Source organism: Meles meles, chromosome 5 (genome assembly GCF_922984935.1).
Source record: "Meles meles chromosome 5, mMelMel3.1 paternal haplotype, whole genome shotgun sequence".
In the NCBI taxonomy this organism is placed as follows: domain Eukaryota; kingdom Metazoa; phylum Chordata; class Mammalia; order Carnivora; family Mustelidae; genus Meles; species Meles meles.
The window spans coordinates 65,097,590-65,124,468 of NC_060070.1; the positions used below are offsets into that span (position 1 = coordinate 65,097,590).

General features: G+C 41.9%; 1 protein-coding gene across 2 annotated transcripts in view; it reads right to left on the reverse strand.

Moving 5' to 3' along the window:
• The window catches only part of ARFGEF3 (ARFGEF family member 3), a 169,337-nt gene that overhangs the window by 12,828 nt on the left and 129,630 nt on the right, over positions 1–26,879 (reverse strand). For both annotated transcript variants that reach the window (XM_046005551.1, XM_046005550.1), the window contains 10 exons: positions 22,267–22,411; positions 20,612–20,734; positions 15,710–15,813; positions 13,912–14,056; positions 9,328–9,456; positions 5,973–6,149; positions 4,557–4,671; positions 3,512–3,614; positions 3,143–3,274; positions 728–849 (listed from right to left, as the gene is read on the reverse strand). In XM_046005551.1, coding sequence (XP_045861507.1) covers positions 728–849; positions 3,143–3,274; positions 3,512–3,614; positions 4,557–4,671; positions 5,973–6,149; positions 9,328–9,456; positions 13,912–14,056; positions 15,710–15,813; positions 20,612–20,734; positions 22,267–22,411 — 1,295 coding nt within the window. The remainder of the gene's footprint in view (positions 1–727; positions 850–3,142; positions 3,275–3,511; positions 3,615–4,556; positions 4,672–5,972; positions 6,150–9,327; positions 9,457–13,911; positions 14,057–15,709; positions 15,814–20,611; positions 20,735–22,266; positions 22,412–26,879) is intronic.

Genomic DNA, 26,879 nt, shown 5'->3' on the forward strand with positions numbered 1-26,879 from the left:
TCTCCTCCTCTCCCCCCAGCTCTCTCTAAAATAATAAATGAATAAATCTAAAAAGGGCAAGATTCATGTAGCAAGGCACAGATCTTTTTGTCTCCTGACAGTTGTATTGCTCATGAGAAGTTGATGTATTTCTCCCCAAAACAGTATGAATCATGCCTTATGCTACAAATTTATTTTTAAAAGGTATAATATGGATAATACTATAGACGCACTGAGGTGTGTCCTCTCTCCCCCCAATTCACATATCAAAGTCCAAACCTATAGTACCACAGAGTGACTGGATGTGGAGATAATGTCTTGAAAAATAATTAGGGGAGGCCCTAATCCACCATGACCGGTGTCCTTCTAAGAAGAGATTAGGATGCAGGCATGTACAGAAGAGGGATCCAAGTGAAGACACAGGGAGAGAACATCCAACCAGAAGCCAAGGACAGAGGCTTTCACAAGAAACCAGCCCTGCCACCACCTGGATCTCGGACTCCTAGGCTCCAGAACTGTGAGCAAATGCATTTCTGTTGTTTGAGCCACCCAGTGGAGGGTACTCATGTGAAGCGTGGAAGCTCTGGTTAAAGAGTGGACAATTTTCTGTAAAAACCCTTGCTAAATGACTCTATGAATATTTTCAGTATTCTTAGCCAAAGCTTGGATTACAAGCAGCCAGAAGTGAAGATAAATGGACTTCCCTCATTCTAAGTTGCCCACATGTTTAAGCTTCTTTGCTGCTTACCTTTTCTTGGTGTGTCCATTTGGCTTCTCATCAGGAGGCAGTTCAATAATGAGCTGACAGGACTGTGCGTGATCGAAGTTGTTTGGCGTCTTCGGCGAGCACTGGGTGTCCAACATAAACACCTGCAAAGGTATGCAAAGGTTCAGTTCGGAGCTCCATCATCCTCTACATGGCTCCCCCAGGGACTGGCTGGATGGCTGTGGGTAAGTTGCTACCTCTTCCTGCTCATCTCACCTGTAACATGAGGTTGATATTGGTCTTCCACCTGGTGTGTTTGTTGAGAGGGTTAATATGTGGGTATTATGTACGTATAGTGTTAGAAGAATAAACATTCAGAAGTTAGCAGCTGACACTAATACTAATAACATTTTATAATATGACAACTCATTACACTCCAACTAGCAAGCGCTGATATTTAATATTAATTGAGAGTAAATAAAGAGGGGCTGTGTTTGTAAAAAAAAAAAAAATCTCTGATTTTGACGTCTGTGTGGTATTATATTCTGTCCAACACAGGAGGAAGAGATTAATTAGGGCCCCCTCTCAGGACTCTGTATCATTCCAATTTTAGTATATGTGCTGCCGAAGCGAGCACCCTCTCAGGACTCTGGATGTGGCCATGCTACTCTACGGGACGGTGGGAGAAGTGACTAAAAAAACTGTAAGCACTTGATTCTTCCTTTTGAAAATAGAAGTACTTTTTTTTTTTTAAGATTTTATTTATTTATTTGACAGACAGAGATCACAAGCAGGCAGAGAGAGAGGAAGGGAAGCAGGCTCCCTGCCGAGCAGAGAGCCCGATGCAGGGCTCGATTCCAGGACCCTGGGATCATGACCTGAGCCAAAGGCAGAGGTTTTAACCCACTGAGCCACCCAGGCACCCCAATAGAAGTACTTTTAAATGTTTTCTTTCCAAAGTTTTTGGTTAGGGACTGAGGAAGAGAAAATATTAAAAAGTAAAAGCTTCACTAAATGGCCTCTGCCTTTTTTTTCCATTAACGATCTACTGTTTCAGAAGAAGGTTCCATGTTCTTGCTGTGTGTTGGGATGTAGTTTGGAAGCCCATTGTAAGCACAGGGGAGGATTGTTAGCAGTGTAATGGATTCCCCTTAGGGAAGCTATCCTGTCAGAGGACCACCTCTTGGTTTCCTGTTACGGTGCCTTTCTGTGGCAGCTGTGCGGGTGGAAGTGGATCCTCACTGCAGCCTTGTTCCTTCTCTTTCGACCGCTGCAGACTGGCCATGGATGCTTCAGTGGGATGTGCTCTCTCCCTTCCCAACAAAGCCATCATGTCCCGGCTGTCATGAATGTGGACAGCAGAGGATGGGAGAAGCAAAGAGTGGAAGGTTCTTGACCCACTCTGTGAGGCGTGCTAGGGAAAGCCCTTCAGAAACCAGACCTAGCCAGGAAACTTCTCAACTGATAATCAGGGTATCCTGGATTATTTGTGTACTAAGGGGAGATTTTATTAAGGATTTAAACAGATCCTATAGAAAAAGGGTGCCTTTGAATATAACCCCCAATTCACTTTATTTTTCTAAAGAATTAGAATACTTAACCAAAAATTTAATCTAACACTGCATATACATTTATAAAAATTGCTTAATGTTTTAACCATACCACACACATTTGCAAAATATCTTCTGCATGTGAAGACATACTTCAAATACGTCTGTTGCCAATAAATGATAGTGAGTGGTTGTTGAAAATTCAGTCTATTTTGAATATATGTATATTTAGCGACAGTGCTTAATCCTGCTGCTGGAAGCCCCATGCCGTCTATCTCAGAGACAGACTGACATGTCACTTAAGTATTTGGGGGCATGTCTGTAGCTCGAGCTAATGTTGGAAGGCCTTTTGTGATTTAGTAACTCTCAGACTCAACAGACATTAAGTAAGTGTCTTCTACATGCCATGCTCTAGGAACACCAGGGGAAAGTATATAGAATATGTTCTCTGCTCCTCAGGAGATTACAACCAATTCTTCTGCCTTCTGACATTTGCCAGAAGAAAAAAGTCATTGGTACATGGTGATCCCTGCATGTGTAAGTATATTTTAATTTTACGTATGACTTACATTCCACTGAAATTAAGCAGCTTGTAAAAGGCTCTGTAGGGGAGATATAAGGGAAAAAACCAAATAGGTTTGCCATCCTTAGGCACTTGTAGACTGCAAGTAACATCAATATTTAAGCAAATACGTATAACATAAGGAGTCCAAGCAAGTCAAGTGGTGTATGAAGTGTAGTGGCCAGGCAGACAAAGGACTTCAGCTGATCTGGGCACATCATTCCTCCTCAAGAACAGTACTGACAAGGTGTCAGAGCCAGGAGGGGTAGCTCTCTAATGGAATGAAAGGCAGTCTGGTGATGCAGGACCATCAGGAAGAAGCTTCTAGAAGTCCCCAGTCCTTACCTGCTGAGCCATGGCTCGAATGCGCCAGTACTCGGCCTCGGCACTGGGGGAGGAGGAGGGGGCTGCCACCCTTACCTGGCAGCCTTCCCCACTGAAGCTCTCGGTGCCGCTGTGGAAGCAGCCCAGCAGATCCTGGGGAGAAACACAGCAAAGGTTCCCTGGCTGCCCCCGGCCCCATCCTGGAGCAGCCATTGTCCCTGAGTCTGGGACAAAAGCACTGCTCTGACAACTTCTTTTTCCACCCCTGTGGGAGTTAAGAGAGAATGCCTTCCAGGAGGAGGAGGGCGGCATCCAGATGCCTCACCTGACAGGCATGAGGGGGCAACAGGAGACGGGAACCCGCTCTGGCTCTCTCTGCCAGCAGTTTACCTTCACGGGCTTGAGCGTGGCGGAGAAGGCGTCCTGCAGGGCACAGCAGGCCAGCCTCCACATTTCTTCAGTGAACACGGGGCCCGCAGTGACGAGGACGTACCTGTTCGAGGAGACAAGGAAAGGAGTCTTGAATCTGTCCGTGTTGTTGCCCTTACAGAAGCATACCCAGATTCATCCCACAGCTTCCATGCACGCCTTACTGCCTCTTGTCTTCAACCCTGCTGGTGTTCCACTGTCCCAGCACGATTTCCTAAGGCATTTCACTATAAAATATCAATGGGTCCCCATGACAAACAGGGCAATGTTTCAATTTAGGCTTGCATGCAAGACTGTATATATTCTGTACTACTTTTTCCATTCTAGCCCCATTTTCTACTACTCCTGGACAAATACCAACCAAAATAACTGTTACTGGTGACTCTGATCTCCATGCTTAGGTCTGTGATATCCCACTTACAAGTGCCCACCTAGCAAGAGCTTGCCCAACCTCGGGGGACCTGACAAAGCGTTATCAATAGAAAAAGCTCTTACTGACCGTCTACTCCCCTGCCCTCCTTGGCATGTAGAGTAACTCCTTCCTACTATCATTTTCTATGCATCTCTCTCTTTTTTTTTTTTTTTTGACAGACAGAGATCACAAGTAGGCAGAGAGAGAGGAAGGGAAGCAGGCTCCCCGCCGAGCAGAGAACCCGATGTGGGGCTTGATCCCAGGACCCTGGGATCACGACCTGAGCCGAAGGCAGAGGCTTTACCCCACTGAGCCACCCAGGTGCCCCTCTTTCTGTTATGTCCCTTAGAAAAGGCTATAAACCTCTCGAGGGCAGGGGCCTTGGCTGACTTCCCATGCAGCAGACTACCTCTCGTATAATGCCTTACGTGATAAATACCTGCTGATTAAACACTGAAATGAGGAATTACTGGCATATACATACATTTTTACCTCTAGAAAGCAATCGAAAAGTGAATTGCTACAATAAAATAATTTAATCCCGTTGGATTTCATAATACAAACCGTGGAGAGCTAGGGAAGGTTTTTCCTCACCTAATACAGGAGCAGCCCACTCTGGAGATGGTTTCTGTGGGCTTGGCCACACAGGCTACCAGTAACTCAAACAGGTCCTTCAGCATCGTGTTGATCATACTCTCATACCGGATGTCTGCATGGAAAAGTAAAACCAAGATTTCACTCAACCCTGTTGTAAAGGAGGGGGTTGAAATGGCATCTATAGCTAAAGGAGTAAGTCTGAGCAATAAAAAGAATATAAATACCTGGGGGGAAAAAGTACTTTTCTTGGATTTTTTAAAACTCGATTTTAGCTTGTATTAATCATTTCACGATGATGTAGGTGGCTTACTTTGATGTGTTGATGTACATTTTTTGAAGTTACGCATATAATTCATCTACTTACACAGAATAGAACACAGAACAGCCTGAATAGTAGCTAGTAAAAAAAAATTTAAATTCTTAAAAAGAAGAGAGAAAAACGAAACGTATACTTCCCTTACGCCTGATAGACTAAATGCTCCTGGCAAACAAATCCTCTCTCAGCTTATGATCTTGAACCTCTCAGTCTGGCTTCAGTCTGCACACTATCCCCAGATCAAAGAAAACGAGACCTTCCCGAATCACATTCTATTTTCCCAATTCAAGAAATACATCTCTATTCTTTTCCTCAAAGTCCTTGTGATGACACAGAACCAATTTTCAGTAGCCTCCTCAGTGATTCTGTGCTGGGCAAAGCAATGATCTAGTTGAGAACATCTACCTCTAAGGATAGTTACTGTTACACGTGGAAACACCGACTTGTCTTCTTTCTCAATTAATGTTCCTTTTTTTGTGGAGGCAAGTTGTCATTAAATCTAATAGAGCTACCCATTTCTTATCTTTGCTTTTTGACTCTCCCTTGGGGTGAACATCTTATGAGTTTCTCTAACCTCTCCTTTATAAAGAAAAGCCAAAGGCATATAGAATTCTAACATCTAGGGCCAACAGTGATTTTTTTTCTGACTTTAATATACTATCCACCACATGCTTTTTCAAAGTGCCACAGATATTAAGATGCTTCACCCCTAACCTCCTAAGCAGATTCTTGCCTATAACTGAAGCCTTTGTTAAAATCTTCTCTCCTCCATTTAGCCTCCCAGAGGAGGCAGGAGGCTATCCCCCCTTCTCACTCCTAGACCACAGGGCCAGTTCTTTTTTTAATTGATTATATACTTGAACTTGCCTCCCCTCTGCTCATGCACAGATCTACTAGGTGGCATATTTCTAGTCACATATGTGTGTTAAGTGTCAAGTTTCATTTTGATAATCTAGGAGAAGGTTGGTACTGACCATATACTTCTCTTTGAGAAATTTCCAGACAAAATCATACACTGGTATTTATAAGCACTTTTAGACAGTGATGCTTCCCATGAAAAATATACTCAGCATGGACTTCTATGGGAGCATAGATACCTGAGTGTATAAAGCTTTGAATGTGCTCCACCACCAGCTCACAAGACAGGCCAATGGCATGCTTAAAATTAGCAGAAGCTGCATCCCAGTATGAATGGTCTTTATGGCTACGACGGAGCCACACGGACATCACAGGGAGGAGAAGGTGAACAACTGCATAGATACCAAATCCTGGTCCTGAAAAAGAAAAATTAGCATCAGAACTGTGATCGCAACAGCTTTCCTATAGGGAAATGGAAGTCACTGCCATGGCTTGGCATGGCCCTTCTCTTTCACAGGAGCCCTCCTTCCCCCTCTCTGAGAAGCTGCAAGGAAAGAGAATTTACTACTAATTAGGGAATATATGGCCTTCAGTGGCATTTTTCTTTAAGATTTATTTTAGAGTCACAGCAGTCAGAATGGCTAAAATTAACAAGTCAGGAAATGACAGATGCTGGCGAGGATGTGGAGAAAGGGGAACCCTCCTACACTGTTGGTGGGAATGCAAGCTGGTGCAACCATTCTGGAAAACAGCATGGAGGTTCCTCAAAATGTTGAAAATAGAACTACCCTATGACCCAGCAATTGCACTACTGGGTATTTACCCTAAAGATACAAACATAGTGATCCGAAGGGGTACGTGTACCCGAATGTTTATAGCAGCAAAGTCTACAATAGCCAAACTATGGAAAGAACCTAGATGTCCATCAACAGATGAATGGATAAAGAAGATGTGGTATATATACACAATGGAATACTATGCAGCCATCCAAAGAAATGAAATCTTGCCATTTGCGACGATGTGGATGGAACTAGAGGGCATCATGCTTAGTGAAATAAGTCAATCGGAGAAAGACAACTATCATATGATCTCCCTGATATGAGGACATGGAGAAGCAACATGGGGGGTTAGTGCGATAGGAGAAGAATAAATGAAACAAGATGGGATTGGGAGGGAGACAAACCATAAATGACTCTTAATCTCACAAAACAAACTGGGGGTTGCGGGGGGGAGGTGGGGATGGGAGAGGGGGAGGGGGTTATGGACATTGGGGAGGGTATGTGCTATCGTGAGTGCTGTGAAGTGTGTAAACCTGGCGATTCACAGACCTGTACCCCTGGGGATAAAAATACATTATATGTTTATAAAAAAAAAATAAAATTGGAAGGGGAGGCGAACCATAAGAGACTATGGACTCTGAAAAACAACCTGAGGGTTTTGAAGGGTCAGGGGTGGGAGGTTGGGGGAACAGGTGGTAGGTAATAGGAGGGCACGTTTTGCATGGAGCACTGGGTGTTGTGCAAAAACAATGAATACTGTTATGCTTAAAAAATAAAAATTAAAAAAAAAAAGATTTATTTTAGAGAGCATTTGAGTTGGAGGGGCAGAAGGAAAAGAGACCATCTCAAGCAGACTTCCTGCTGACTGCAGAGCTGGACATGGGGGATCGATCCCAAGAGCCCAAAATCATGACCTGAGCCAAAATCGAGTCAGAAGCTTAACTGACTGGGCCATCCAGGTGCTCCTCTTTTTTGTTTCTGTATGAATTTAGTTATGCAAATGACACACAAATAAATTCATAGAAATTCAAATAATACCAATAAAGCTACAGTATAATCTGATTAACTCCAGTCCCCAGACATATGTATCTGGGTGTATATGCATCTGTATCATTGTAAGAAAATAACTTCTAAAGTGCACATACAAGTATCTATAGGAAACATCAAGAAACACATTAACATGAGTTAGAGATCATTCTGTGTCAGTGGATTTAGATAACAGTTACCTCTCTGTTCCCTTACTGATGGACAGTTAAGGTGTTCTAATTTTTTGCTTTATAGATAATGCTATAGTGAAAATCCTTGTGAAAGTGATCGGTTTTTAAAGTTCTGATCACAAAAGCAAGCATCCGTTTCCTGATAAACAGAAAACACGAGAATACAAAGAAGAAAGAAACCTTGCCCACAGAGATAATCAGTTTCGTTTGACTTCTAGTCTTCTTGAATGTACGTATGTATTTATAGATGCATAAACTTTCATGTTGTGATTATATTCCATAGTATATATACTTCAAATATTATTCACAAGTACTCATTTGAATTCATGTGGAAAATTCATCTGCCCTTGTCATAATTTACTTAGCACAGTTAAGGTGTTCGTAATTTTTATGGTATTCAGTATATTTCAGCAATCATTATATACCCATTTTGTCTTCATCATCAATTTCCTTTGATGATAGATTTCTAGAATTAAGGTCTCCTCACATACACTCAATGGCAATGTGAAAAGAGAAAATGGTACTGACTAGTGAAAGAGAGGTATATAATTAATTCTATAAAGTACCTGCCTATTTTTGGAAAAAAGACAAACATTCTGACATGGGAGTAGCTGTGCTGGATTTTCTGAAAAAAAATTCTCCTATAAACTTTGCAGTGGATCTTAAAACAGTATCAAGTATCAAGTCTTCATCAGTTTGTGATAACAAAACTCTTATTACTATGGAATTAACTAGTGGGTTCATTTGTGGTTCTGATTGTGAAAACTAAAATTTCTGTAAGTTGCTTGGATCTTGGGAAAATTTGCATGTGTTAAGTGCACATGCTAAATTTAATTAATTCAAAAGAGGAAATAAATTCCTCAGGGCCATTCTTTTCTTATACTATCAAGGTATAGATGATCACTACAAGTCTTATTCCTTTTTTGAGAGAGAGAAAGAGTGCATGCGAGAGCACGCCTGAGCGGGGGTGGGGGCAAGGGAGAGGGGAAGAGAGAAACAATCTTAAGCAGGCTCCATGCTGAGCATGGATCCCAATGTGGGGATCATCTCATGACCTTGAGATCATGATCTGAGCTGAGATCAAGAGTCAGAGGCTCAACTGACTAAGCCATCCAGGCCCCCCTACATGTCCTTTTTCAATCTAATGATCTATGACCCTTATACATTAAGGATCTTGCTGTCTTAATACTGTATATACTTCTGAGTGGTTTATGTCCTTGGAAACTCAGCAAGCCCTACCGACAAGCCTTGGGGCCAAAAGCATGTAAGATCTAGCTAAAGAGGAAGGCTGTGATTGTGGAACAGAGCAAAGCCAATAACCTCGCCTGGTTATTGGAGGGATCCAACACACCCAGCTAACTGAATAGCATACATTATTTGTAAACAGACTGGTGGGAATATATGTCAACAATAACAGGACATATCTTAACCCATCACTGCCTCATTGTCATTCAACAAGTGTTTACTGAGCAGCTATTATGCGGGAGGCTCTGTACCGAGTCTAGGGTTAGAGCTGTGAAATGGGCAGGCACACAGAAATACCTTCCTGAAAAGTTTTACGTACCACAACTACCCACAAAAGACATAAAAATTCTTACCTGGTGTTTTCGTCACGTCTCTCAATAGCTCAAAGAGTAAATCCAAGGTTGGTGGTTGGTGCTGACGTGGACAGTTGGACACAGCCGCTGTCAGCTGCTCTAGGAGGATGATCCACACTTCTATCAGCCCTGGAAACCAAGCAGCAGGTCTTAGTGAGATCTAGCGAGACACAGTACAGAGTCATTGTAAGAGCCAACTAAGCGTCGTTAGCGTGGCAGAGTGCCACATGGTGTGGTAGCCCTCAGTGTCTACAAGCCTGGGCAGACAATGACTAATAGGCTCTAACAAAGTCAAAGGGAAGAAAACCCAAAATTTCTTCTCATCCCCCTACAGGAAGAAGATTATGTGGTAAATTCTACTCTAATGAAATAAAGTTCAGATTTCTTGGGAGCTGACAATACCAAAATAATAAAATATCATTTTGCATCATCTTAGTATATTTTTAAAAATTATTTTACTGTATATAACATACATATATATGTATATAATTTTCTTGTACATTTAAATATATAACAAAAATTTGCCACTTTAAGTCTTGTTACATATACAATTCAGTGGTATTCATGCAGTTTTGTTGCAATCATCACCACTCCCTAGGTCCAAAGCTTTTTTTTTTTTTATCATCTCAGATAGAAGCCCTGCAACCAGTAACTTTCTGTTCTCCCCTCATTCCAGCCCCTGGCAACCTTTCATCTACTCTCTGTCCTTATGAAGTTGTCTATTCTGGATATTTCATATAACGGGAATCATGCAGTATTTGTGTTTCTGTGTCTGGCTGATTTCATTTAGCGTAATGGTTTCAGGGTCCATCGGTGTTGTACTGTGTATCAGATGAATAGTATTCCCTGGAATGCTGTACCACGTTCTGTTTGTTCATTCATCTGTTGATGGACACCTGTGTTGTGTCCACCTTTGGCTGTGCTGAGTAAGGCTGCCATGAACACAGGGGTGTAAGTATCTGTTTCAGTCTCTCAATTCCTTAGGGTATAGACCCAAGAGAGGGATTTCTGGGTCATCTAGTAGTTCCATTTAGCTTTTTGAAGAAATGCCAAGCTATTTTCCATAGAGCTGTACCATTTCATATTCCTGTGAGGGTTCCAATTTCTCCACGTCCTTGTCAACACTTAAGTTGTTTTTTGTTTTAACTATAGCCATCCTGGTAGGTGTGAAGTGGTATTGCCCCATGGATTTGATTTACATTTCCGTGATGCTAATGACGTTGAGCATCTTTTCATGTGCTCATCAGTTACTTGTAGATCTTTTGAGAAATACCTATTCAGGCCCCTTGCCCATTTTTAAATTGTGTTGTCCTGTTGGGTTTTAGGAATTATTTATATATTCTGGATATTATAACCTTATCAGAAATAGGATTTACAAATATGTTCTCCTTTCAATTGTTCTTTTGCTTTCTTGATAATGCCTTGGATGCACAAAACTCTTTAAATTTGATGGAGTCAAAGTCAACCAGTTTTTCTTTTCTTGCTTGTGTGTGCTGCTCTATTTACTTTGCTCTTCTTTGTGCCCCATTTTCTCCAAAGGTCCATCATTCATCTCCCATCTCTCTCTCTCTCTCTCTCTCTTTTTTCTTTTCTATCTGTACATTATTTTTAATTTACCTGCCCACCTTGCAGTAGGGACTGCTGGTGCTCTCTCATCCCGGGTACATGCAAATCACTTTGTGTACTGCTCACAGGTGGGGAATGGTACTCAACTGCATCAACAGAATCACATGCCCAGAGCAGCACACCTCTCATTACACACCTCTCTCTTCCTCCTCCCCGCCAGAGTTTCTTTTTTAAAATAACATACTAACTTTTAGTATTGCTCATTACTAGAGAAGGGAAAAAGCACGAGAAGCTTTTTATTACATCTGAACAATTTTAGTTTTGCCATTTACAGAAGCACTGTCGGAGCCAACATTTCTGCTCACCCCTGCCTTTGGAAATCTATGAATCTGACACTCAGATAACCGCTGCAGGGAAGGGACTTGACTTCCCTAGCTTCATCCCAAAGGACCCCAGGACAGAGAATTAAAAAAATAGTCCACCCTACATTTTAATCCTAATACTTCTCATTTTCCTCTGAAGACAACTGTCAAAAGATGGTTGCTTTTAAATGTTCCCATTAATCACTGGGGCACCCAGGTGGCTCAGTCGGCTAAGTGTCTGCCTTCAGCTCAGGTCATGATCCTGAGGTCCTGGGACTGAGCCCTGCTCAGAGGGGAGTCGGCTTCTCCCTCTTCCTCTGCCCCTCCCCTCTGCTCACACTCTAACTCTCTCTCTCTCAAGTAGATACATAAAATCTTTTTAAAAATAAATATTTCCCGGGGCGCCTGGGTGGCTCGGTGGGTTAGGGCCTCTGCCTTCAGCTCAGGTCATGATCCCAGGGTCCTGGGATCGAGCCCCGCATCGGGCTCTCTGCTCCGCATCGGGCTCTCTGCTCCGCAGGGAGCCTGCTTCCTCCTCTCTCTCTGCCTGCTTCTCTGCCTAGTTGTGATTTCTCTCTGTCAAATAAATATTAAAAAAAATAAATATTTCCATTAAAAAAATCTACTTCCACAATTTTGAATATCCCCATCAAATTCAGATTCATTTGGTGTAGGAAGCTACACCAAACCCATGAACCACAGATATAATAAAACTAGGGGACAAAGGCTCATGAACCTCAGAATATAAGCAGTATGAACAAGCTAATTTATAGGAAATACAGAAGCCAGAATCACATGTTATGCACCACTCTAGGGGATATAACCAATAAAGTCCACATGGAAAACTCCACGGGACATGGGACCTTACTTCTTCCACAAATGAAGAGCAAAGGAATGAAAAAGAGTTGAAGAGGAAAATCTAGAGATTGTAAAGGACTTCAGAGACCTATCAGCCAAACACAGAGTGCAGATCTTACACCAGTCCTGGAAATTCACTGACATAAGAAAAGGGAAATACTAACACCGAATCTGATATTCAATAATTACTGTTAATTATTTGGTGTGATAATGGAATTATGGTTATGTTTGTTATATTCAAAGATCACATACTGAAACATTTACAGATGAAATGCTATAATGTCTGGGATCTGATATAAAATAGAGGATGTGAATGGAGGGAGGAGATAGAGTGAGGGTATATGTGTAAATATACGTAATAGATTGGCCGTAAGTTAATAGTTGAAGCTGGGTGATGGGTACATGAAGGTTCATTATACCAGTCTAGTTTTACACATGTTTGAAATTTCAATAAGAAAAAAAAATATTTGCTTTTGGAAACCAGAGGAATAACATCTAAGAGCATATCAATTTTTAATACTAAGTTGAAGCTTTTGTTTTCAATTCTTTTGTCTGAGCTATATATATATATATATATATATAGCTTCATATATAATTATAAATTGAAAGATATCAATGAATTGATAATGTGGAAAAGTTTAGATAGGTCTTGGCTGAACTTAATCCTTAAAAAATGGGGTGCATAGAAAAAAACCCAATGGATTAATGATTTGCATGAATGGAAAGGGGATTGCTGACTGCCACGTACACAAACCATTTACAACCATTTTAGACTGTATTATAGATAAACAGCACTAGCTTCTGTTTATAATTGTCTGGGTTGGAGGTTTAAGAGGCTAAGTAAAAATTCTTAACTAATCATTAAATGAAACCTCTATTGAGCAACATCTAGCCAATTTCCATTTTAATAGTTCTCTACATTAGCTGTTCTTTCCTATGGTTTTTCCTTAAAATTAGTCTCAACTACTGAGGCTTTACTGTTTGTAATCCCTATGGAAAACTGTAAATCCTCTTGCTACTCTAAGTGAATTTATAACAGAAAAATAAAACAAAAATTAAAAACAAATAAAGAAGCAAATTAAAAACCACCTCTCCCAAAACTCCTTTTGCAAGGGTTTGAATCAACCTATGCCAGTTATTAGTCCCCTTTAAGGATGTAATTTCCATTTTTAGATCTAGAACACGGCAGGGTTGACTGAATCAGAAGACAAGCATGAGCATGAGTTAACCCATCTGAAAATTTCCCAAAGTTACTAGACTGAGTTCCAATCCACAGGAAATTACATGGGAACTAATTTGAAACACATTCTTTAAAATTATTCTTTTAATGAGCCTTCAGTTCCACCAGTCACAAATAGATTCTCTCTTCAGTAGTGGCTTAATTTCCCCAGTCTCTAACCAAATAGTCCTGCAGGAAGTAATTATATAATGATTGTGTTTCCTAGAAGGTATTAAAGACAATTACCAGCCAATTTAAGTACCAATGCAACCACATTCCAATTTGCTAAATTATAGAGAATTCAGAGTTAGAAACTATATTTAGTGAAGTCTGCAGATCCGCATGGAGCTTGGAGGGAGGCATCCATCTAAAAAGGATGGGTTTGGAGACAAGACACCAAATGATGTTTTTAAACAGTCCATGGAAACTTTAGGTAGGCTTGTGCTGTTAAAGTTAAAAACAGTAGCAACATAAATGGGTGATCATTCTTATGATTTATAAGCTACTGAACTCAGGGCTCAAGTTTCTGGGAATACGAACACAGCAAATAACCTCGTTCAGTCCCGTCAATCAACTCACCAGTGTCGTCATCAAAATCTGACAGAACCGACTCCATTCCATCCTCGCTGCTCGCTGACTGCTCCTGAAGTCTTCGAGGCAAGCTAGCGAGCCGCCCACTAAGAAATATTGGCTTCAAGGGCATTTTGTAGATTTTGGCCAGTAACTAAATAACGGAATACCAAATTGCAATTATATGTCGGAAAAAGCTGCACTCTGGGGGTTAAAGAATAAAATTGTATACCAGCAATACTGGGGTTTGGGAAAACCAGAGAAGCTCCCAACATGGAAGTTTTGAGGGTGTTAGTGATTTGGACTCAAACAGTAGCTCATGAGAGGCTTCTTATCCCATGGAGCTGACGAAATAGTATTTAGTAGAAACAAAAAGGTAGAGGAAAAAGGCTCTAGGGATACTTTTTTAGCATCTCAATTACCTATGAGTTTTATAGACTTTTGTAAACTGACCCAGGGAACCACAAAACATGCCAAGAGTTTTTGTCTATGGGAAAGTGTTCTGTGGGGATTACTGAGAAGAGGGTCTCTAGGTAAATGGGATACCAGACTGACTTCCCCTTCCCTTGCTTCAACACCAGGGCCAGGAGGCCAACAGTAAGTGGGGAAAGGGAGGTATCTGTGGGCCAGGGGGGACAGATGAAGGTATGGAAGCAGAGCTGACAGACTGCCCTGGGTTCTTTATTCCCCTCACTGCTAGAGCCCCGCCCCCCAGGAATCCTCATTACTGGGTCAAACACCCAAGGATCTTCATGGATTAGAACTGTGCCTGCTGTTCTAGGGAAAGAGCTGTGGGTGAGACAGCTGGGGTCTTACAGTGATCCTTTCACAAAGAATAAATAAAAATTTGGACATAAAAGGTATAGAAAAAATTAGGTGATACTAGAGTAAGCAGGGTACGTGGGCGCACTGGCGGTGAGCCTGTCAATACTCAAGCTCTGGTCTCTCTGAGGAGGTTGTGCATCAGATGAGAGCCAGGAAGATAAGGAGTGTCGCAAGGAGATGCAGGGAGAGGCCATTCCAGGCAGAGGAAACAGCAATGGCCCTGAGCATTAAGGAACCATGTATCCGAGGGGAAGAAAGTCAGTGTGGTTGGAGCCCAGAGTGAGACGGAAGAATCTGAGGGTGAAAAAGGTAGCTGGGGTCCTGTCATGTGGGGCCTTGTGGAGGCAGCTGGGGAAGAAGCTGGGGCTGGGGATCCTTTCCAAAGCCCTGGGACTTCACACTATTGCTGCTATCCTCGCAGCAGTGGTTCCACAGACTGGAAAAGGCCTGGTGACATGACCCGCAAAGATAGGAGGGGGCAACGACTGAGCATTACTGAAGCCTGGGGGAGAAAGGGCTTCAGGAGGGAGCATCCTCTTGGAATAATGGCAGTTACTGGGTTTAGCACAATGAAGGGCACTGTTCCCTTTGACAAGTGTAGCTTCATGGGATTTCTTCACTAGATCTTGACAGAATGTGCCCCTCTTTTGTTTTCGTCTCTCTTCATTGGTGGCATCCCCACCGTCCACGTCCTATCATGAAGACTTCCCAGGACCTCGTGACCTCTCTCCCTATATCCTGACGAAAATACAGAGATGATGACAGTTTCTGTGTCTGAGTATATGTGAGAAGTTTCAGAGATTTCAGTTCAATTGTGTGTACCAGCATACACTTATTCCTTTTTCTCTCCTTCATGGAGGAGGTGGGAACAAAAATTCCTACTCCAGATCTAAGCCCCCAATCTCCTCTTTCGGCAAAAGACATTCAGGCAGGCTTTCGAGCATCATCTGAGGTGGGTTTCAGGGCCTGGAGCTCAGCGTACCTGAGAGCAGCGCCTGAGGTAATCCAGGGCAGGGAGGCACAGGTCTGGGGATGTGGCTCCAGGTCCGGGGATGCAGTCTCCTATTTCCTTACAGTCCACCTCTCCTGGAAGACAGACAGAAAAAATTACTCTTGTGTTTCCCCCTTCAATGGGAGACTTATTTATTCACACAACATTTGTTCATTAAACATTGGCTAAAATAGAAGAAAAAATGATCCTGAACTCTGCGACCCTGAGATGAATCATTTCAGTCATTTTTTCCCCTCTGCGTGGTGTACATGCAGTTGGGAATCATACCGTTCTTATTTTGTTGGGATTAACCCATTTTGTAATTCCCCTCTTCACTAACCCATACTTTCCCCGTATTCTACCACAGTTCCTTCAGTGGCTGGCCAGCGTTCTTTTGTACCTGGGATCACTGGAATTCCCTTCACTGTGTCCCTGCTATGGGTGGTGTGACTTTGAAGCTTGATGACAAAGCATAATCCTGGTGACAGGCCACGCGCTGGGCTGGAGGGAAGTGCTAGGTCACCGTCTGTTTGGAAAAGGACCCATTTGCCGCCAGTGTTCAGTGATAAACAGTGATGATAAATTAAGTCCCTGGGTGGAGTCTGAACATCTGGGGCTTGGGGATGGAGACTACTGAATGGAATTGAAATGGTTTCTATTTTTTTTTTTTTTTTTTTTGTGGTACGTATCTAGAGATTTCACAGATCTGGAGAGATCTAGATTTTCTATAAGTAAATAGTTGAGGAATATCAGTTTTATTCTCATGTAATGAATCTATTCCATACTCTTAATAAAATCATTCCATGGTACTGTAATTGTTTCTAATTGTCTACAATCGTAGCAACTAGGCACCCTGCCCTGTGGGTAAACACACCTAATTATGAGGCATTAGTTAAAATTCAGACAAAGAGGCATGTTCTCCTTAGAAAAGATAAACAGTTGTATTTTAGATCAGCAATTGGCAAGCTATTTGTGTAGAGGGCGAGACAATAAATACTTTAGCTTTTCGGGTCATCCTGTTTTTGTTACAACTCCTCGAATCTACCATTGTAACCCCAAAATAGTTATAGACAAATGACCACGGCCGTGTTCCAATAAACTTTATTTGTAAAAACTATAGATAGGTTGGATCTGGCTTACAGGCCACTGTTTGGCCAGCCCCTGGTTTGGGTTAACATATTTTACAACATAAAAACACAGACTAGGTCAAACTCATGTTGAAATAACCCAGCGGGAATTAAAATAAATTAAATTCATTTTTAAATTAAATTAAAAATAAATTCATTTCTTAGCCTGTTGGTCAGAGTGAGCATCCCCTTTTGTTTCGTCTTCTTAACCAAGGCCACGTGTTTCACGTCAAAGTCTATGCAAATGGCGCCCCCTAGAGTCTGGGGCAGGACATAGCCAGCAACGGAGGCTCTTGGGTTCCCGCAGACTCCATGCTCCCCCACACAAGTAACTCCCCTTATAATTCACAGAAAAAAAAAAATCCTCCTCGTGCATACCAATTATTTTGCATCTCTATTTGCTGCCTCTATCTCCCTCCCTAAGATAAAATCTCAAATTTGTAACCTGCTGCTAGGCATTTCCACTCGAATGGAGTTTCACAGAAGCTCAACCTCTCCAAATGTCCAAGGATAGAATTCATAACTTGTTCTTCTCCTCTACACCTAATCTGCTCAGCTTTCGAACACCTTATTTCTGGGTAACACCAGTCCTTGGAAGGGGAGCAGAGAGCAATGCTCAGTTCCTCCAGTCCAAGCCTCCACTGGAGCAGGGCCAAGCCTCACAGATCCCACCTCTACCATGAGCTGGAGCCAATCACATCCTGTCTCCTTTCTCTCTACCTGCAGCTGCCCATCCCCATGTATGGGGGCATCAGCCTGCCAGAGTTCATCTGGTTGTATCATTCTTTACATAGAAACCTTGGGCACCTGGGTGGCTCAGTGGGTTATATCTCTGCCTTCGGCTCAGGCCATGTTCTCAGGGTCCTGGGATCCTGCCTGCATCAGGGATCGAGGCCTGCATCAGGTTCTCTGCTCAGTGGGGAGCCTGCTTCTCCTTCTCTCTCTGCCTGACTCTTTGCCTACTTGTGATCTGTCTGTCAAATAAATAAATAAAATCTTAAAAAAAATTTCTAAGTTATTTCTTAAAAAAGAAAACTTCCCCACACATTCTGGATTCCTTGCACCTTCCCCAGCTGCCCCCTTCCTTTCTTTCCAACTCATCACCTATTATCCTTCTTTTGTGGGTACCTCCAATATACCCTGCTTTTTAGAAAAGCAAACCTATAGTTTACTCCACAAATTTCAAATGTCTCTTCCTCTTTGAAGTCTGCACGGGCCCCCACAACCAAACATCTCTTTCAGAGGCTTGTTTATTTCTGCTTAAATGCCTTTTTCCTTTTTACTATCCTCCACAAAAGTATTCATCTTACTGAATTGTACTTATTGATTTATGTGTGTTTCTAAGAAGAGGCTGTGAGCCTCTCGTAGGCGGGAAGCATGTTTTGTTCATCTTTATACCTTCATGGTACATACGGGCTGTTGTGCCCCATGGCAGGCACCTAACTGCTCACTGAATAAGAGAATACCAGTAATGATTCTTTTTTTTTAAAAAAAGATTTTATCCATTTATGTATTTGACGGAGAGAAAGGTCATGAGTAGTCAGAGTGGCAGGCAGAGCTGGCAGAGAGAGAGGCGGGAAGCAGGCTCCCCGCTGAGCAGAGAGCCCGATGTGGGGCTCTGTCCCAGGACCCTGAGACCATGACCTGAGCCGAATGCAGAGGCTTAACCCACTGAGCCACCCAGGTGCCTCACCAGTAATGATTCTTAAATGAAATATAAGACTGTGACATAGTAGCAAATGCATATATTGGTCTCTGTTCCCTGTTCCCCCCACAGAGCCCCTAAAACCCTGGTAATTTCCCAAGCAATAAGAGTACTGGAAGCATCTTGTGGTCTAATGTTTGGTCTTTGACTCCCAATTCCTGACACAGAACTCCTAACTCCTTGGGGTTTCCTGGATGATAGGAGGGTCTTATAATCAAGGCAACATGTAGTGGGCTCTTAGATGTGGACTGGTCACCAGAAAGACCAAACTGTGACTAGAAGTTGAAATGTTTAGCCACTTTCCACATCCTAGGGCAGAGAGCCTGGAAACAGAGTTAAAGATCTGTCCTGCCTACATGATGAAGCCTAAATAAAAATTCCAAAAGTGTGGAGAGCTTCTGGGTTGGTGAACACATCTCCATTGTGGGAGGGTGCCACACCCTCACTCCATGGGGACAAAAGCTCCTGTGTTTGGGACCCTTATGGATCTCACCCAATGTATGTATCTCTTTGGGTATTCATCCGTATCCCTAATTATACCCTTCATTATATAAGAAAGGGTGACCACGTTCTCCTGAGTTGTTCCAACAATAAACCAAATCCAAGGGGTGCGCCCATGGAACCCCTGAAGTGTAGCTATGTCAGACTTGTGGGTACCCCGGGGATCTACCTTTGTTTTGGCATGCGAAGCAGAGGGCGGAGCCTTGTGGGACTGAGTCCCTAACCTGTGGAGTCTGAGCTAACTCTGGGGAGTGCCAGAACTGAATTGAGTTACAGGACACCCAGCTGGTGTCGCAGAATATTGCATGGTGTGAGACCCCTACCCCCCACCCCAATGTCCAGTGTCAGAGCACCGTGAGGGTGCCAGTCAGAGGGGGAAGGGAACAAAGAAGCCACCCAGGGTGAGCTTTTCCTATATAAGAACCAAATTTTCTACTACCTGAGACAAAGATTCATACTTAAAGGTCTTCTTGTGATGGAGATACTAAATAATTTGGTTTTTATTGAACATAGAGCAGAGTTAAAAAAAATAAATAAAATCTGATGCTGCAGATCACAGGAAATCTTCTTCTGAAGGCTAGTTTGTGGTTGTCCTTCTGCTCAGTCCTCCATTCTCTGGGGTATATGTAACAACAGAATGAGGCACATGTAATACATAATAGACTATAACAACAATGGTCAACACGTCAGACTTGTTGACTCTATCCTGAAACTTGCATTTTTGTTCCTGCTCCCCAAGAAGGGGAACATGAATGATGTCCCCTAGTTTCTTTGTGTCCAGTCTTTTTCTGAAAGTGAACTGTTGACTATTTAGCAAACATTTAAAAAATATTATGAACCTTATATTGTCCTTCTTCAAATTGTTCTTAGCCTCAGGGTCTAAGAGTACTCCCTGGTGAGGTTCTCAAAACTTTAAGACTTCCGGTCCTTCTCAAATTTTTGGTTTCACTAACTGCCCTCTCTTCCATTTCACCCCAGATCAACTTGGGCTCCATAAAAAATCTGCTTCAGCAGGTCAAATTGTACAGCAAGGCTCTCCCTTGTTCAAGCATTGCTCAGTTAAGTGGAAAATCAGGCCTTGTGTGTTTCAGAGCAGGGGGAATTTTACCCTCCAAAGAAATGTTATGATTAATATGGCCAAGGCAGAGGCATCCTAAATTTTTGCTTAGGAGGAGCTGGAAACTGAAGCTCAGGCTGCTAATTATGTGACATTGAGGACAGCAGCTCCCGTGTCAGGAAGATTATAGCATATGATACTGAATATTTTAAGATTCAAAACGAAGTTGGAGTCAAGTAACATATAGATTGAAAACATGCTACACTACAAGAGCATTCCAGGAACATGATGAAAAATAGCAACCCTGGACAGAATCCAAGCTGCTTTTACAGTAAGCTTTCTGCTTCTGAATACACAACGCACACCGCCATCTGCTTAAAGCCCAGGCGGTGGGCTTACTGGCTCCAGGAGGGCAGTGGGCCCGTCTCCAGGGCTTTTCACACACGGTCACCCAGGAAAGGGCCCCCAGCTGTCGTGAGGGACAAGAAGAAGACTCCACTCACCCAGTCCTTTGACAAACTTCATAAGGCACATGATGTAACTTGTGGCCGCATTAGCAAAGACCTGGATGTTGTCAGTATTGAGAAACGCTTCAAATACATCAAACACTGGAGCCTGGCTCTTTCCTAAGGGAGGAAGGTTGTAGAATATTAAAAACATCAACACTACCCTTCAGGTCATCCATACTCCCAGCACCTTCCATGAAGTCTTGGAAAAGACCTGTTACTGGAGGAAATTCCTGGCCTTTTGAGGGGACAGGGAGCACGGCTGCAATGCTGTCCTTCTCAGCTTTGCCTGCAGGGGGAGCTGCAGGACGGCTACAAATACAGAGAGCTCCTCTGTAGGGACTGGAGGGCAAAGCCCGCTAAGTGCAGCGCTGTGGCAATGGGTGGGTCTACATCTTTGGGAAACATGCAGGCCTCTGGGATTCCGCACACGTAACTATAGGGAAGGGAAGGTTTAGATATGCCCTGATGGCATATAGTAATTGGTTCACAACTGCGCAGGAGAGAGTTAACAGTCTCGAGATTGCTATCCTTAGAAAAGCTGGCTTACAAGCTTGGCCTCTGGCTCACATCTGGGAAATTGGTTCTCAGAATATTCCTAGGCAACAGTGAACTGATGAGGGTGGTTCACTGTGCCTAGACTATGAAAACAACATGGTTTGTTCTGAACACTGGCTTTCCTCTGGGGAGTCTGGGATTTTGGTAGGTGCTAGGCAGGGGGTGCTTAGATGGCTAGCTCTTAGCTGGGTCTCCAATGGGCTTCGCTGGGGAGAAACATCAGACTCATGCTGCTGCATTTTCACTCCCAGAGCAGAGTGTGCTCTGTGGGACCCTTGGGTGAGGCTGAGAGCACACGGTAGCCTGCACAGGAATTTGCCTTAATTCTGTGTCTTCTGCCCTTACAATCTGGATTGTCCTCACCATGTTGCCATGATAATCTTAGCCACGTGATAAATCTGAGCCATGCAATAAGACTTAGCTTACCTATATGCTGAGTCCTGTGCATCCCCTGTTGGGTCTCTTGGCTTGCTTTATGGGTCTCCATTCATTTCCAGCTAAGCTCAATTTCCCTAACTGGGATTCAACTGTGTTATGATGCTTTTGTGCTTCTTACTAGGAAGCAAATAATGTTTGCTTTTTTGGCTTTAGGAATGAACTCAACACAGATACGTATAACTGAAAAGACAGAAGTGTCAGCATTTGGTCTAATCTGTCAGTGAGAGCAGGGCCTGATAATGCTCAGGGTTCTTGGTCTGCCAGCAGAACTCAGAATGGGTGCCCCTGCTATAACAGGTCATTTCCTACCAAGAAAATATGGCTGAATGGTAGCCTTCCCTGTTGTTTAGTTTCTTTTGAGAGCATGAAAATTGGCATCAAGAATTCATACTTTATGATAAAAATCATCTACCCATTCTTTCCTCTCACCACCCTTATTTAACATAGTACTGGAAATACTACCCAGAGCAAGTAGGCAGGAAAACAAAAACAAAAACAAAACACATCCAAGTGAGAGAGCAAAGAGTAAAATTGACTGTTTGTAGATCACATGATCTATTTTGTTTAGAAAATCCTGAAGATGCCACCCAAAACTTTATAACTAATAACTGCATTCATTAAAGATTTAGGATACAATATCAAACACACGTTCTTACCCATGGAGTAATCACCAACCAGATACTCTTTCACCTCAGACTTGTCTCCACTGTGCACAGTTTCCAGGGCACTGAACAAGGGCCTCCATCCTGACTGGATTTGTGTGGAACACACCTCAACTAGCTCGCCAATGGATGTCACGACCTGCCAGAGGCAAAGGGGGTGGCACTTAAAATCTTTCCCTTCAAAGCAGGAGGAAATTTTCTGGGAAGGGGCATATACTTCTCCACTTCATATTTCTGGGTTAATTTCAGTGAAAAAAGAAAAACCAGAATTCGTCCAAACCCACTCAAAAATCTTAAAGGAGCCGCCATATTGCATTAATTTGCATTTGCTAATGACTAATGTTGAGCAACTTTTCACACGCTTACTTGCCATCAGCAAATGTTTTGCTGTTTTTTAAAAAAAATTTTTTGTCTTCTCATTATTGTCTTTTCTCAAAGAAAGATTGATCTAGTTTTAGAGAATGAATGTGCAGTAGATGGGGAGGGACAGAAGTAGAGGGAGAGAATCTCAAACAGACTCCATGCTGAGCGTAGAGTCCACCATGGGGCTCAGTCTCATGACCCCAAGATCACGACTGAGCCGAAACCAAGAGTTGGGCGCTTAACTGCCTGTGCCACCCAGGCACCCCTCATCACTGTCTTTTTTTAGTGAGTTGTTAGAGTTGTTTACGTATTCTAGATTCAAATCTTTCCTCTGATACATGATTTACTTTTTTTTCTTTACATCTTTGTCTTTTTATTTTTTTAATGGTGTCTTTTAAAGAACAAGTTTTTAATTTTGACAAAACCTAATTCATCAACTTCTCTTTTTATGGATCATGTTGGTGTCATTCCTAAGAAATCTTTGCCTAACCCAAGGGCCCAAAGATTGTTTCTAGTAATATTTGCCATACTGGTGTTCATTTGGCCGGAGGTTAATATGGCTACCCCGGCCATTTGATGGTTACTGTTTGCATGGCATATCATTTTCACCTCTTCTACTTTCAATCTTTGTGCCTTTGAATGTAAAATCTGTCTCTTGTAAACTGTGTATTATAATATCTTATTGTTATATCCACCCTTAAAATTCTGCCTTCTGATAGCTTGGTCATTTCAAGTTTTTTAACATTTTTTTAAAAGATTTTATTATTTATTTGACAGGCAGAGATCACAAGTAGGCAGAGAGGCAGGCAGAGAGAGAGAGAGAGAGAGAGAGGAGGAAGCAGGTTCCCCACTGAGCAGAGAGCCCGATGTGGGACTCGATCCCAGGACCCTGAGATCATGACCTGAGCCGAATGCAGAGGCTTTAACCCACTGAGACACCCAGGCGCCCTGTTTTTTTAACATTTTTATTGAGATATAAATCCCACATGATAAAGTTTACCCATTTATACTATACAATTTGATGGTTTTTTTTTTAGCATATGTAGAGAGTTGTGCAACCATGACGAATCTATTTTAGAACATTTTCTTGACCTGCCTATGCCCCCAAGCCAGCACGTGCCAGTAGTCATTCCCTCCACAGAACCCTACTCTCTGCCCTAGGTAATCACTAACTTAATTTTTCTCTCCTTAGATTTGCTTATTATGGACATTTTACATAAATGAAATAAAATGTGGCTTTTTTTCGTTTGTTTGTTTTGGTGACTGGCTTTTTTCATTTAGTGTAATGTTTCCAAGCTTCATTCATGGTGTAGCACAAATCAGTACTGATTTTTTTTTTTTAATTACAGAATAGTATTTTATTGTGTGGAAATACCACATTCATCCATTTATCAGCAAATGGAATTTAGGTTGTTTCCAACATTCTGGCTGTTATGAATAATGCTGCTCTGAATGTTTGTGTCTAGATTTGTACAGTTATATGTTTTCATTTTTCTTGGGTATGTACCTTTTGAGGAACTCCCAGACTGTTTTCCATGGCAGTGCATTTAGTAACATATGGAAATTCCAATTTCTCCACATCCTCATCAAACCTTACTATCTTTTTTACTGAAGTCATCCTAGGTGGTCTGAAGTGATATCTCATTGTGATTTTGATTTGCACTTCCTTAATGACTAAAGATGTGGAGCCTCTTTTCACAAATACATATTTAATACTATTAAAATGGTCTTATTTACATCTGTCATTTTACTACTTGTTTTCTACATATAATGTATTTTTTATTCCTCTGTTCCTCCTTTACTGCCTTCTTTTGTGTTAAACATATTTTTAGTGTATCATTTTGATTCTTCTCTTTTAAATTTATTTTTGTGTTATCCTCAAGGCTGTTGTCCTAGGGATTAGAATATACATCTTCGACTTATCACAATATTCAAGTTAATAATGACTTAATTCTGGCAAAATATGGCAACTTTGTTTCTAATAGTTTCATTTTCTCCCCTTTCTTTTTGCTACAGCTATATACGTCTTTATAGTTAATAAATTAAAAAATACAGTGTTAGAGCCAGTGCTTATGTAAACATTGTTTTTAAAATTAAAAAATATATTGGGGTGCCTGGGTGGCTCAGTGGGTTAAGCCTCTGCCTTCAGCTCAGGTCATGATCTCGGGGTCCTGGGATCGAGCCCCGCATCAGGCTCTCTGCTCAGCAGGGAGCCTGCTTCCTCCTCTCTGTCTGCCTCTCTACCTACTTGTGATCTCTGCCTGTCAAATAAATAAATAAAATCTTAAAAAATATATTTACCCACACACTCATTTCTTCTTGTGAAACTGACTTACTCTGTTATCTCCTTTTAGTCTGAAGGAATTCCTTTAGTACTTCTTATACGATAGGTCTACTGGCAAGAAATTCTATTGCTTTTTGTTTATCTGAGAATGCTTTTATTTCATCTTCATTTTTGAAGCACAAGTACTCTAAATTATTCTAAATTATTCACTTTAAGTATGTTATTGCCTTGTCTTCTGGCCTTCCTTCTTTCTGGAAAAGTAGCGTTTAATTCTACTGTAGTAACAAACTCTTTCTCTCTTGCTGCTCTTGAGGTTTTGTTTTTGTCTTAGAGCAGTTTGATTATAATGTATCTGCTGTGCTTATCTTTGTGTTGATGCTAATTGGGGTTCCATTAGTTTTCTAAATTTATTTTCTGACCCTTTCCGTTTCTCAACTCCCATTACACATAAACTTGACATTTTATCACAGGTCTCTAAGAGTTTATTTCTGGTCAAACAATCCTCTCCAATCTTTGGAATGGATAATTTCTATTAATCTACCTTCAAGTTCCCAGATTCTTCTGCCTTCTCAAATCTTGCTGGTAAGACCATCTAATAGATTTTTCATTTCAGTCATTGCCTTTTCAACTCTAGAGTTTGCATTTTTTTCATAGTTCCATTTCTCCAATTAGGCTGTTTTTAGTCATTGCCATCATATTTTCCTTTAATTCTTTGATAATATTTATAGCAGCTGCTCTAAAGCCTGGCTCTCAACTCCAACACCGGGGCTCATTCAAAGTCACTTTCTATTTTTTGCCTCCCCTCCCAATAGGTATCATTCTTTCTTGTCTCTTCTTTCCCTTCCCTTCCCTTTTCCTTCCATCCCTCCTTCCTCTTTCTCTCTCTCTCCTTCCTCTCTCCCTCCTTCTTTCCTTTTTTTCCTTTCTTCTGTCCATTTCCATTTGCCTCCCTTCCTTCCTTCCTCTCCTTTCCCCTTTCCTTTCCTTCCTGCCCTCTTCCCTTCCTTTTTCTTTGCTGAAAAGTCAACATTTTATATAATATATTGTGGCAATGCTGAATTCTAATTTTTGAGGTTTTGTTTTTTTTTTTTTTTTTTTTTCCTAAATAAGGGGTTGGATTTATACTGTGAAATCTGTCTCTTCCCATGTGTGAGGAGCCAGTGTGTCTGGATCAGTTTTTTTATTTTTAGATCTTAGATTTACTATTTAACAATCCTCCCCATGTCTGAATAGGTTAGGGGTCAGCTGATGATTTGGGCAGAAATTGTGCTCAGACAACTTGAGCCTTTAAGGCTTCCACCCTCCTCAACCAATCCACATGTGTAGGTTGGGGAAAATATTCTAAGTTTAGCCAGGTCTTGTTTTTTACTTTCTGATGGGATTTGTATGGTCTATACTGCATATGCATATGTTTCATTCAGTGAGAGATGCCTGAGGAATTGATCTAGTCTTTCTGTAAGTCTCTGGTTTCCAGGGACTCATGTTACGTTTCTTATTCGATCACTGCTCAATGTAACCTTAGGCTAGCAAAATTGCAGTTTCCCCTGTTCACTACTACTACTACTACTACTACTTCTTTTTAAAGATTTTATTTATTTATTTGAGAGAGCAAGGGAGAGACAGAGAGCTAGCACAAGCAGGGGGAGTGGCAGAAAGAGAAGGAGAAGCAGGTTCCCTGCTGAGAGAGCCCAATTTGGGGCTGGATCCCAGGACCCTGGGATCATGACCTGAGCCAAAGGCTTGACTGACTGAGCCACCCAGGTGTCCCTCTAAGTCTTCTTTAAACTAAGTCTGTCCCTTATAGTGGAAAAGCTGCTGATTTTCTAAGTTAGCTTCACACTAGTCAAACTACTATACAAGCCAATAGCTTGAGAGTAAGGGTGATGGGGACAGTGTTTGGCAAGAGGTCACGAACTTCCATTGTTCTTAAGCAAAGTTCTGGCAAGAAGGATTTCTAAGC